Source organism: Brassica rapa, chromosome A09, assembly GCF_000309985.2.
Source record: "Brassica rapa cultivar Chiifu-401-42 chromosome A09, CAAS_Brap_v3.01, whole genome shotgun sequence".
NCBI classification, from domain to species: Eukaryota; Viridiplantae; Streptophyta; class Magnoliopsida; order Brassicales; family Brassicaceae; genus Brassica; species Brassica rapa.
This window is the reverse complement of record NC_024803.2, coordinates 10076955-10090344: the sequence shown is the minus strand read 5'-3', so window position 1 is coordinate 10090344 and position 13390 is coordinate 10076955. Positions and strand designations below refer to the sequence as shown.

The 13390-nt window shown below is 29.5% G+C and overlaps 1 protein-coding gene across 1 annotated transcript; it reads left to right on the top strand.

Moving 5' to 3' along the window:
• Positions 1 to 9986: 9986 nt before the first annotated feature.
• Positions 9987 to 12421, top strand: LOC103838449. The gene has a single exon (XM_009114890.3). The coding sequence runs from the start codon at positions 10483 to 10485 to the stop codon at positions 12196 to 12198; it is 1716 nt and encodes a 571-aa protein (XP_009113138.1). The 5' UTR covers positions 9987 to 10482; the 3' UTR covers positions 12199 to 12421.
• The last annotated feature ends 969 nt before the right edge of the window (positions 12422 to 13390 follow it).

Here is a 13390-nt window from a genome sequence, read left to right as displayed (position 1 = left end):
ATTTTTTATAAATATTTAACATGGCTTACCAAATAATTTTATAAAACTTTAAACTATTTACAAGAGTTTATAAATCATTTATAAATAATTATAAATTAATATATAACTTATAAAATATTATAAGAAGTATAAAATTATTTGTAAAGGATTTGGAAATTCTTTATTTGTATAAATATTTAAAAATCATATAAAATTGTATTACGCATCTACTACATGTTAAAAGAGAACTTAGTGAAATGGTTATCTATTACGTATTGCTCATATGTGAAATTTAAAACTAATTCTTTTGATTTGACAGGTAGACAATATTTGTATTTTTATTTAACTAAACTATTAAAATAAAAATTAATCATAGATAAGCCAAAAATTAAAACTTTCAAACAATTTTTAAATTTAATTATACGTAAAATATTTTGTAAATTATATTATATAGATTTAGAATATACATAGGAATAATTATGGATAAACTTAAATATATTTGTATCAATAATTACTACAATAAATATATATTCAACTAACTACATTTTGAATTCGTATAATTGGAAACGTGAAGTTCTATGGTGGAAGCAAAAATTTGAAGACGCAGTTTCGTATGGATTATACAACAAACCCTATCAAAAGTCTCAATATCCAAAGGTCATTTTCTATATAGGCCAAGAAAACATAATAGGCTAGACCATGAGAATCCAATCAGATTGCAGGTTCACTTAACGGAGACTGTATAGTTGGTACAGTTTTGGGCTTTTGAATTCAGATTGTTAAAACAACATAAATATGTTATATTGGTTGGATGTTTGTTATTATTATTTTCACTATCATAGTAATTAGCTTATAATAGCTTATTTGTTGAAAGTCTTATGAATTTCACATCTACAAAAGATGAGACCGTCATACAGGCATGTTTGCATTTGGATGAAATCACAAAATTTCAGAGGTTATTTATTTCTTTGTTTTGTTCACGCTCTTTAATTTCTCATAGGGATAGGCATTCGTATACCCGTTCGGGTTCGAATCAGATATTTTGAATTTTCGGGTATTTTGGTATAGAGGTGTAGAACCCGTTCGAGTATTTCTATACTTCGGGTCGGGTTTGGGTATTTTTAGTTCGGATTCGGTTATTTTGGATCGGATTCAGATATTTAGATTTAAAAAAAAAAATCATTTCTCAAATTTCTTTTATTTAAATATATAACTTTCACTTAACTAATTTTTTTATTTTTAATAGATTGAATGGTTAATAGATTTGTACAACATTTTCAAACTAAAAAGATACTAATTTGGTTATTGTTTTTAAATTTTGGATGTAGCTTTTTGTTAATTCTTGAAATAAAAAGTTTGACATGCATTTTAAGTTAATAGCAAATCATTTTCTCCGTAATTGTATGTATATCATATAAACTTAAAGTATGTGTAGTATCAATATAAATATTTTATATAAAATGAGAGATGTAAACTAGAAATATAAGATTAATTGTACATATGTTCGGTTATCTTCGTATATCCATTCGGGTTCGGATATTACCCGTTCGGATATCCAATCTCTCCTAATTTAATACCCATTCGGATATTTTGCTATTTCGATTCAGATTTAGGTTCGGATTTTTCGGATCGGGTTCGGGTGCGACTTCGGATATCGGGTAAAGTGCCCGCCTCTACTCGAGCTGGTTGTTGAGTCTTGATACCATATATTACATTCCTGTGGTTATATATATGTAGGTTCTGATCTGACTTATCTTTGAATCTGCGAACCCTTTTCATAATGTATTTTTGTTGACAACGAATAACAAGATGAGATCATTCATTCATTATTAATGAAAACTCAGTTCACACTGACACAAAATAATGCAGATTATAACTTTTTATTTTTGATATGAACACATTATATTTGCTTGGATATATGAGAAGTGACTACGAGTGCATATTTATTCAAAAATGGTTAGTTGAAGCTTAAGACAAGACTTCTCCCCTTTTGTTATTATCAACCCTATCAGCTTAGTTTGGAGCCAAGATGACTCACATGTGATGTCGTGACACTAAATTACAACATGTCTTCGTCAAGCGATCTCAAGTTAATATCACTTTTCTTTCACGAGTTTATTAATAATTGCTTGTTCTTTTTTTTTTTATTCTGACTCACAATCATGTATTGGTCTAGTTTCGGGAGTATTGGGATCAGTGATTCCCTTAAGGTATAATATCAAAAAAGCTTGGGAACATATATAATCGCAATTATAGCATATAGATTTCGAAAAAGATTATAGCATATATAGAGATATTTTGAAGAAAAAAAAACAATCAAATTCTACTTTCACAAAATGGATATTTCGTCCTGTACTTGTTTTCCTACCAATGGTTTTCATTATCATTATCATTATCATTATTTTTCTTTGTTTTATTCTGAAAGACAATCTTAAACTGGAATATATACAAGAGCAACAATGAAAAATGCCAAAAAACTCTATAGTTTTTGTTTCATTATGAGGCATTTAAATTTAACATTTTCATATATTTTTTATCAAAAGATAGATTATAATTCAAAACAGTCTATATGGGACAAACACAGTATAAGTTTAATATAATATTGGTTTCGATCTACTATAAATAGATGACCAATAAACTTTGATTTATGTAACCATTTTTGTTTCTTTTCTAAACTATAATATTTTTATTAATAAATAATAAATTGGCATTTTGATTATTATATTTTTCGTGAAAACTAAGGAATATGTTATAATGCGTTTGCACATATGAAATCTCCCTTCTCAACTACTCAAACGTCGATGTCATAGTCACTTTCTTTGCTTGTTTTTTTTTTTTTTTTGTATTTCCACACCTAACTTTTGGTTTCTATACTAAATACTTTTTTTATTCACGGATAGAATTGCACAATCTATCATGTAAAAAGTTCAACTAGATCCAAATGATGATATATGAAACAACGGAGGAATACTTACAATATGATCTTAATAATAACAAAAAACATATAAACATATATGCATATGTAAAAAAAAATTTGTTACTATTAATTACGAGTGTCGTGCAGTTTACAAATATTCGAAGCCTTAGTATCTTTTCTTCATCAAATTTGGGTGTACAATAATATATTATAAATGTCTTCCTCAAATATATTATAAATGTCTTCATCAAATATATTATAAATTTTACAACATGCATGTGTATTGAAACGAGAAAACATCTAAACTTACATTAATCCATAACCCTGCATAGGCACTTCAGTGCTTCTATTTTTATTTTTATTTTGGTAATCTTTAATGCTCTTATTTTGTAATACATATTCACCTTATATACGGGTGTGCTCTTTTTGATAAAGTATATACGTGTGTTTCTAACTCTAAGAAAATTTGGTTAACTTAAGTTTCAGCTAAAAACGAAGTTAACAAAGAACAAAGGGAAATATAGATATAACACAACCTACATCATTTAATTTCAAAAAGAAACTTACATCATGCAGTTAAATATATCTTAATAATTAATATAGTAAGATAAAAATTAGATAGTTCTCCAAAAATCTAAAAATTAGCTTTTATCTTTTTGATTCATGTAACTTCGCATGTCTTGATAAATATTTGACGTGGCTTAAAAAATAACTACAAAAAGACACCTAAATCGGAAATGTTCAATTTTTTTAAAACAAATCGGAAATGTTCAATTTTTTTTTTTTTTTTTTTTTGGAAAAGGATATGTTCAAAATTTCAATGCTTCTATACTAGGTGTGGTTTAATCTATTAGTCGCATTAAATTTCCGTCGAATGGCTAAACTGATAGGAAACTTCAAAAAGTCAACCAAAAATTTATGTGATGAACATCAATAGTAGTAATTGTAGCCAAAGTATTCCTTCAAGAGGAAAAAAATAAAACAAAACAAAAGACTGGAATCGAGACCAAACCAAAATACCCAAAACTAGAACTAGATCAAAATTTTCATATATATCTAAATAGTATCCATATTTATATATCTAAAATAACTGGATCCAAACCATGAACCAAACAAATACGTGAATATATAAAAATATTAATTATATATACTTATAAAATAATCAAATATATATATGTACATATATATATAAATTATTCAAAATAATTCGAGTTATCCTGATATTTTTATTTAAAATATTCAAAATAATTTGAATTATCCGATATTTTATCCAAATCATTCTAATTATTCGATAATTTATCCAGAATAGCCGACAATTTATCCGGATTACCTGAATTATTCAAAATAATCAAACCGGAACCAATACCAAATAAAAACCAAATTTTTTTGGATAATTTCCAATTTCTAATTTTACTATTTGAACTAAACCGAACCCAAACAAAAAAATTAGATAATAAATGGATCCTCTAACCCCTGCCTAAACTACTGAAACCCCAAAATACCCGAACTAAACTGAACTGATATCTAAAATATGGAGGCCTCATACCTTCTATGGGTGGATATTTATGATCGGGGTTGATCAGTACAAAATACAAATAAAATAATACATAAACACATTATACGGTTAAACTTTAAGTTTTTCCAAAGAAAAAAGTGCGGTTGAACAATAAAATCAAATTTGAAAGTCTTAACTACAAGGAGAAATTAATACTCCTATATCAGATACGATGTAACTTTTGATTCATGTCATCATGTGAGAGGTAGCCAGGCCATTTGCTTTGCATTTAATTTGACAGTTTTTGGCTCTTCATGTTTCATCACGGACCATCACTTGCTTCCTTTAATATTCATACGTATTGAGTCAACTGTTATGCATATACCTATTTCATAAGGCCATTGTTTGGGAATTATAGGAGATACCCCTAAATCACGTACATCCCATATTTTAATACCAAAGTAGATGAATGAAAAAGCTTGTACATCTTATCCAATTATATATATTTGGTAGTGTATTCTGTGAAAATACCCTCTACCTTTTGAACAAGTTAATATATAATTAATAATCTAATCCGTATTTAAAGAGATTATAGGTAAAAGGTCTAAAGTTTCTAATTATATTAAAAGACATCTTCGTCACGCATTTGAGATAAGTACATACAAAATTACAAATTGCCTTATTCTTAATTTGATTTCCTTTTCTTATTAGTTTCTCCCAAAAAGAGTGTTTAAGGCGTCTCACACTTAAACAATATGTGAAATCCGTGTTATAAAAAGGATACTAAAAACTGATCTGCGTTTCCGCGCGAGTATTAGTATTATATATTTTAGATGTGTCATAATATAATTAATTTTATTCAAAAGATATAGACCAAATCCAGTAATATGACTATTTTTAGTACAAATATCCAAACTCGTTTAATATACATTTGTTATTTAGATATTTTTAGGTTCCTGAACTCATTCGGACTCAGAATGATTCAATTCAAAATTCACACATAAATTTATAATATTCAAGGAGGATCCAATTTTAAAAAAAATAATACCCAAAAAAATAACTTGTACATAGATAAATAGCCAATGTTCGGACCTAACTAGTTGTATAAACAAATAAAAATGACTATTTCTATATGTTTTAATAAAATCAGTAAAACATAAAGAATTTTTTATTTAGTAAAATAATTATATGGAGTGAAAAATTAAGTGACAATAAATGTAATATATTTTATTATTTTGATTTAAGTTATTATTTTATTCATGAATACATGTCTTTGAATTATATTTTTGTCTACGCAATTTTCCACCGATTATAATTAAAATTAAAAAAAGTTTTAGTAAAATAAACTAAATCGAATGTTTAACCGTATACAAAACTCAATTTTTTTTTACATTTTTGATTTTATAATTGGCATAAAGTTAATATATTAATTAATAAATAAAAATCTATATTGTTATTATTATTGTAATATAATTAATGATTTGATATATTGTTAAAGTAATATAATTAATAAAATTGTTAAACTGAGTAAAATATAGAAATATAATTAATATAATTATATTAATAAAATTACTAAAAAAACAGTATATATGTTTCCAGATAATTCTCATTTATATTGATATTTATGTTTCTAAACCGTACCAAAATGTTTACAGTTTTAATAATATAGATATAGTTTTAATAATATAGATGTAAAATCCATATAATCGGATCTCTATTTATTATAACAAAAATCGAAACATTTCGTATACTATATATATTATATTTATTTTGGTAAGTTATACTATATATATACATATTTGTAAGTTATATTATCTTGGGTATAATGAATAAACTGCTTTCGGATGATCAACGTAGCCCCCACCCACACACAGGACACAGCAAAATGAAATCTTAGCTAAACGATCATTGATCTCATGAACAAAAAAATGTATTTACGGTATACCAATTAATAAAACAATCAGAAATTTATCATTTCAACATTTTCCTAGAAAAATATACAAAAATATTTTTGTGAGTTATTTAATGGCATATGAATTACATGTACACATAATTTTAAGAAATATAACGGTGGTCAACATTATCATTGACATTATGAAAATCTATAATAATTTATGAAAACATTATGGATCTAACTGGTAATAAATTTGTTCTATATTTCTCCACAATAAAAAAAACTAGGATAGTGTCTGGGTTTTGAAAACGCGAAATTATTTTTGTTTGTTCACTAATATGTTTAGATGTTTTAGTTGGTTTCTAGATTGTATTTTTGGATTTCAGTTTGGTTCTGGATTTTAGTTTTGGGTTTAAAAATATGTTAAAACCGTTCGGTTATCTATGATATTAGATTTGGTTTAGGGTTAATTATTTTAGTTTTGGTTTGGCTTAAATAACAATGTAAGGGATTCGATAACATGTCCTTTATATCACTATGATTTAAATTTTCTCGTATTTATACAATATGAATATGTCTTTTGTTAAATTATGTTATTGTGATCTATTGTATTAGATAACAGATTCTGTTTGGTTTGATTAAATTAATTTCGGTTTAGTTTTAAGAATTTGCCGACCATAAAACATAAATATTAAGTAACGCGTGTTTTGTTTATGTAAGTCCTACTTGTCTGCTAATATTCTAGTAAAATGAATAAATCTAAAAATTAATGATAACATTATATAGCAGATAATAAGACACTAAATTAATAGATTAGTTTTAAAAAATGATAAAAAGAATATTCATTATAAATGGTAACTTTTTTTAGAAATATTAGAAATGCATTATTTTCTTCGTTTTTTAGTCTAACATTCATATGCTATGTATCATTAGTTTACTACATCCGCTTCGTAGCAAGTGGTGTTGAATGACTTTATCTGCATTTCCTTCTTATACATATAAGGAAACTCCTGTTAGTTCGATAGTTTTTTTTTAATGTTAGATCGATAGTATAGAAAGGTTATAGTTTTTGTATGGTTTGGATTAAAGTTATACAAATATGGAAGTAAAACCTTTGATTTATGCAATGGAGAATACACATGGAATTGTTAAAGATGACGATTATATCCAAAGGATTGGTGATCATTCTCCTCATTAACAAATCTCAAATCTACTCTCTCTTTTTTTTCAAAAGGTAATTTTATTACTCAAATAATAGATAATCTTATCGAAATATAATAACCAACTAGAGATTGACCAACATATTCGCGGATATTGGTTTTTACATTTTTATACATTGATATTCGTTTTTCATAATTAGTGTCATATATTTTATATATGTCTCTAATATAACTAACTGTATTCAAAAACATAGACCAAATCGAGTAATATGGTTATTTTTGGTATAAAATATCTGAACTCGTTTCAGATACATTTCTTACTTAGATATTTTAGGTTCATATACATCAAAAAACTTATCCAGACCCAAAAAAACCCAACTCAAAACCCATACGTAAATTTATAATATTTAAGAAGGATCTAATTTAAAAAAAACGATACCCGAAAAGACAAATGTACCTAAATGGAGTAGTCAATGTTTATGCCTAACTGGTTTTATAAACTAATAAATGACTATTTTTATGTGTTTGGCTAAATTAAGTTAAATAAAGAATTTTTTATTTAGTAAAATAATTATATGGAGTGAAAAATTAAGTGACAATAAATGTAATACATTTTTTATTATTTGATTTAAGTTATTATTTTATTCACAAAATATGTTTTTGAATTATGTTTTTGTCTACGTAAGTTTTCACCAATTGAAACTAAGATAAAAAGGTTTAGTAACAAACTAAACCGAAAATTTTTGGCAACATTTTTTTATTTTATAACTGGCACAAAGTTAATGCTGATTAACTAATAAATAAAAATTTACACTATTATTATTTTGGTAATATAATTAATGATGTGATGTACTGTTAATATAATATAATTAATAAAATTATTAAACTGAATGAAATAAAGAAAGATAATTAATGTAATTATATTAATGAAATTATGAAAGAGTGCATTCTACTTCTTTTTTATACTGCTATCTAAGTTTTCAAACAATTCACATTTATAATGTTATCCATGTTTTCAAACAGTACCAAAATGTACTTTAGTTTTAATAATATAGATATAAAAAATTTTGTTTGAAAAGAATTTTTTGATTCTATCTAAATAATTTTACATTCTATTTTCAAGGAATGTAGGAAAGTTTAAATCTTAAATTTACTTAAGAAAGTTGAATGCAAAATATATGATCTGACACATACTTATATACTTTTATTCTTCTTACTGTTGTTTTCCTAAACTCTGCTCTCAAACTTAGTAACATTTAATAGTAAATAAAAATATGACTCTAAATTAATAAATTAAATAAGAAGGAATTGAAAGGAAAAATAATTTCTTATAAATGATAAAATTTCTTTAAAATATTAAAAATGCATTGTTTATCTTTATTCCTTAGTCAACATTCATATATGCCCTATATATCATTAGTTTACTACATCCGCTTCGTAGCAAGTGGACTTGAATGACTTTATCTGCATTTGTTTCTTATACATATAAGGAAACTTCTGTTAGTCGATAGTTTTTTTTTTAATGTTAGATCGATAGTTAATAGAAAGGTAATACTTTTTGTATGGTTTGGATTAAAGTTATACAAATACGGAGGAAAAACCTTTGATTTATGCAATGGAGAATATACATGGAATTGTTAAAGATGATATCCAAAGGATTGGTGATCGTTGTCCTCATAACAAATCTCAAATTTACTCTTTATTTTTTTACTTCAAAAGATAATTTTATTATTCAAATAATATATAATTTTGTAAACCAGATCGATATATAATAACCAATATAAAAATTCTGTTCGAATTTTCTTTTGCAGTTCTATCTAAATAGTTTTAAATTCTATTTTCGAGGAATGTAAGAAAGTTTAAATCTTAAATTTACTTAAGAAAGTTGAATGCAAAATAGATTATCTGACACATACTTGTATACTTTTATTCTTCTTACTGTTGTTTTCATAAACTCTGCTCTCAAACTGGCCAACAATTCCAAACCAATCTTATTTTTGTAAGCTGAACCAAAATTGTCAGCTGTCGATTTTGGTTTGTTATGAATTTTGCACTATCCATAATGGTTAATAGCTCAGTGAATAATTAGTTTAAAAATCGAACAGAAATAGTAAACTAGTTATAAAATAAAGATGGAATCGAACCACACCAATTTATAATGATTTACATATTTTTTATAAAATAATTATTTTTATCATTGTATTCCAGATTTTGAACCAAAAATAAATTGACGTAAAACAAAATAAACCTAACCAGATTACCCGTTATAACCGAACACCATGCCTAAACCAAACCAGTTAACTAAGATAATGCCTGCTGCAAAAAAGTGAAATTTAGATAATGACAAAAAATTAGTAATAAGTTGTACAGATAGTCTACCAGCTTCACCGCCCATAACCATTTCCACTTCCGGGTTTCTCGTGTGCTCGTGCAAATATTGAATGGTCCTTTAGGGTCAAGCTTCAAACTCATATTACAAAAAATAAAAAAAACTATATAATAGATTACAGATGTTCATTTCATATGAGCGATGAGTGATTCTCAAGTTTCTCTTCTTCCGAAAACAAAACAAAGAGGAAAAGGAAATTCATAATAATTACAGATAGTTTAGCGGAATTTTTGTCTAATATATATATTTTTTTCATAAATGGAAAAAATGTAATTAAACAAAGCTAAAGAATAATAAAACCTTTTTCGTCCACCTCCTTCCAAAGGAAAACAAAATGACCATTTTACCCTCCCCTTCATCTTCTTCTTCGACATGTCACTACTGCCTCCAACCCCACCAAAGAGAAGGCCAGCCCGTCAAATAGCCAAACTATTTCTCTCTCTCTCTCTCGTCAAACCCACTAACCATAGCCGATAACCCAACGAGATTACCTGCGAAAGTCTCCGTCTTTTCCATCGTTGTCCTTGTGGTAGGAATCAAATTCGTCATCTTCTCAATAGAGATCTCCTTTCGATATGGGTTTTTGCTTTAAAACCACTTAAGACTAATTCGAACAACAACAACAACAACAAGAAGAAGAATCTGAAGATGGGTGAAGAAACAAGTGACGAATCAAGAACCAGCATCGACAAAGCAATCGAAGCGATATCCTCACTGATCTCACTCTCTCACTCAATCAAATCCTTCACCGTCAAATGGCAGCTCATCAGAGCCAAACTCGACGACCTCTACTCCGGCCTCGCCGCCCTCTCCAACCTCGACTCCTCCGGACACGACCCGTCTCTCTCCTCCCTAATCTCCGCCGTCCTAACCTCTCTAACCGACTGCTACGACCTCGCCACGCGCTGCGTGAACGTCACGTACAGCGGGAAGCTCCTGATGCAGAGCGATTTGGACGTGATGGCCGCGAGCTTCGACCGCCACGCGAGGAGCCTCTCCCGGATCTACTCCGCCGGGATCCTCAGCCGCGGCTTCGCGATCGTCGTGTCCAAGCCCGGCGGCGGCGCGTGTAAGGAGGACGTGAGGTTCTACGTTAGGGATTTGATGACGAGGATGAAGGTCGGAGATCTGGAGATGAAGAGGCAGGCTTTGGTGAAGCTTAACGAAGCCATGGAGGAGGATGATAGATATGTGAAGATTGTTATTGAAGGCAACGATTTGGTTAATCTCCTTGTCGGGTTTCTTGATTCTGAGATGGGTGTTCAGGAGGAATCTGTTAAAGCTTTGTTTTTTATTTGTGGGTTTGGTTCTTACAACGGTGTGTTGGTTCGGTCGGGTGTGATTGGGCCTTTGGTTAGGGTTCTTGAGAACGGGAGCTCTGTTGGTAGAGAAGCGTCCGCCAAGTGTTTGATGAAATTAACGGAGAATTCGGAGAACGCTTGGTCCGTCTCTGCTCATGGAGGCGTCTCTGCACTGCTAAAGATCTGTTCTTGCGGCGAGTTTAGCGGCGAGCTGATCGCTAGCTCGTGTGGAGTGTTGAGGAATCTCGTCGGTGTTGAAGAGATCAAGAGGTATATGATTGAAGAAGACGATACGATGACCACTTTCGTTAAGCTTATTGGGTCAAAGGAAGAGATTGTTCAGGTAAATTCTATTGATCTTTTGCTAAGTATGTGTGCTAAAGATGAGCAGACGCGTGAAGTCTTGGTTAGACAAGGAGGAATCCAGGAGCTAGTGAGTGTGTTATCAGATCCCAATCCGTTGTCCTCTTCTAAATCTAAGGAGATAGCGTTAAGGGCAATTGATAGCTTATGTTTCGGGTCACCCGGTTGTTTGAATGCGTTGATGAGCTGCAAGTTCTTGGATCATTTGTTGTATCTTTTAAGCAATGGGGAGATCTCTGTTCAAGAATCAGCCTTGAAGGTTACGTCTAGGCTCTGTAGCTTACCAGAAGAGGTTAAGAGGATAATGGGAGACGCTGGCTTTATGCCCGAGTTAGTTAAGTTTCTTGACGCTAAATCATTTGATGTAAGAGAGATGGCGAGCGTGGCGTTATACTGTTTGATCTCGGTTCCGAAGAACAGGAAGAAGTTTGCTCAAGACGACTTTAACATTGGCTACATTCTCAAGCTGCTAGACCATGACGATGGGAGAAATGCCAGCAGCGATTCGGGTAGCACGAAGTTCTTGATATCGATATTGATGTCTTTAACGAGCTGTAACAGCGCGAGGAGAAAGATTGCGAGTTCAGGGTACTTGAAAAGCATAGAGAAGCTAGCAGAAACTGAAGGTTCAGATGCTAAGAAGCTTGTGAAGAAGTTATCTATGAACAGATTCCGCAGCATGCTAAGTGGTATATTTTAATAGTTTTGTGAATTTTTTCTTTCTTTCTTGAGTGTATATTGTTTTACAAAGGTGTTTTTGTTAGTTCTCTTCCCACTAATCCCAATCCCATGTGACCTCCAAATTCAACTACAAGAATATTAATATAGCTTTAGAATATTTCTTTTTTTCTTCCTTTATTTTCTTCTTTTGTTATTCTTTCTTTTTAATTTGGTGAAATGAAAACAAAAAGAGTTTTTTTTTTATATTGTGGGTATCTTAAAAAGTTATCTTTTTCACTTTTTAATATTTAGATTAAAGATTCTTCTTAGAAGCTGCAATATTTTGCACTTTTGGGATAATAGTTCTCTCAATCAAATGGCATTAAACTCAAATTACTTAAGGAATTAAATGATTAAACAAAGCAGTTTCTTACCTTGATCTTACACCCTTGCAACTTTATTGCAGAAATGGCAATGCTCTTAAATAAGACATACGTTAAGAGCCAAGCTAAGAGATTTGGTTAGAAAAATGAAACTGAATTTAAGGAATTGTTTTTCTATGAATGCATGTAATCTTGGAAGTATATATGGAAAAGGGGAAGCACATGGTATCAAGTGATAAAGAAGCATGTGAGGTTTGTGTAGAGATAGAGTGCTATCTCCCATGTACCACACTTCAATTATACGGAGAGAGAGAAGTGAGAGTGATGGATCATCATATGAGAATTATAAAAAAATGTGTATTTTTGTTACTCAAAACTTGTAGTGTTATGAGTAAGATTTGGAGGCCATGTGCGGTTGGTGGCACACAAATATGCTTATGGTAACACTTGTTCGGCTAATGGCGGCCTGTAACTCCGGGAGACGGTGGTCCTAAAAAAGACGGCTATTACAAGTTTTGGTTATAAGTTGGTAACTTGGTATAGTAGAAGTTGTGAGGATTAAAGTTGGCTATAACAAAAAAAAATTTCTTAAAACCAAATGCTTTTAACTCAACTGAAAAATATCAAAGACAAAGCCTAAAGATAACATGATCGAATAACGTTTGTGACAAAACTAATAATATATGTGTTGTGATTTTGGGATTGTGAAAATTACAGACTTAGTATTGAGTATTGGAATTGAATGAATATTATTGAGTAAGGAGCTCTGTTCTTATATGTACAGAGATGATCACAAGAAAGGCAAGGCAATATTCTAGGAGATACAATAGACTAATTACAGACTATATA

Excerpts from the sequence above, each read along its gene's own strand:
- LOC103838449 (XM_009114890.3), top strand. The coding sequence starts at position 10,483 with ATGGGTGAAGAAACAAGTGACGAATCAAGAACCAGCATCGACAAAGCA.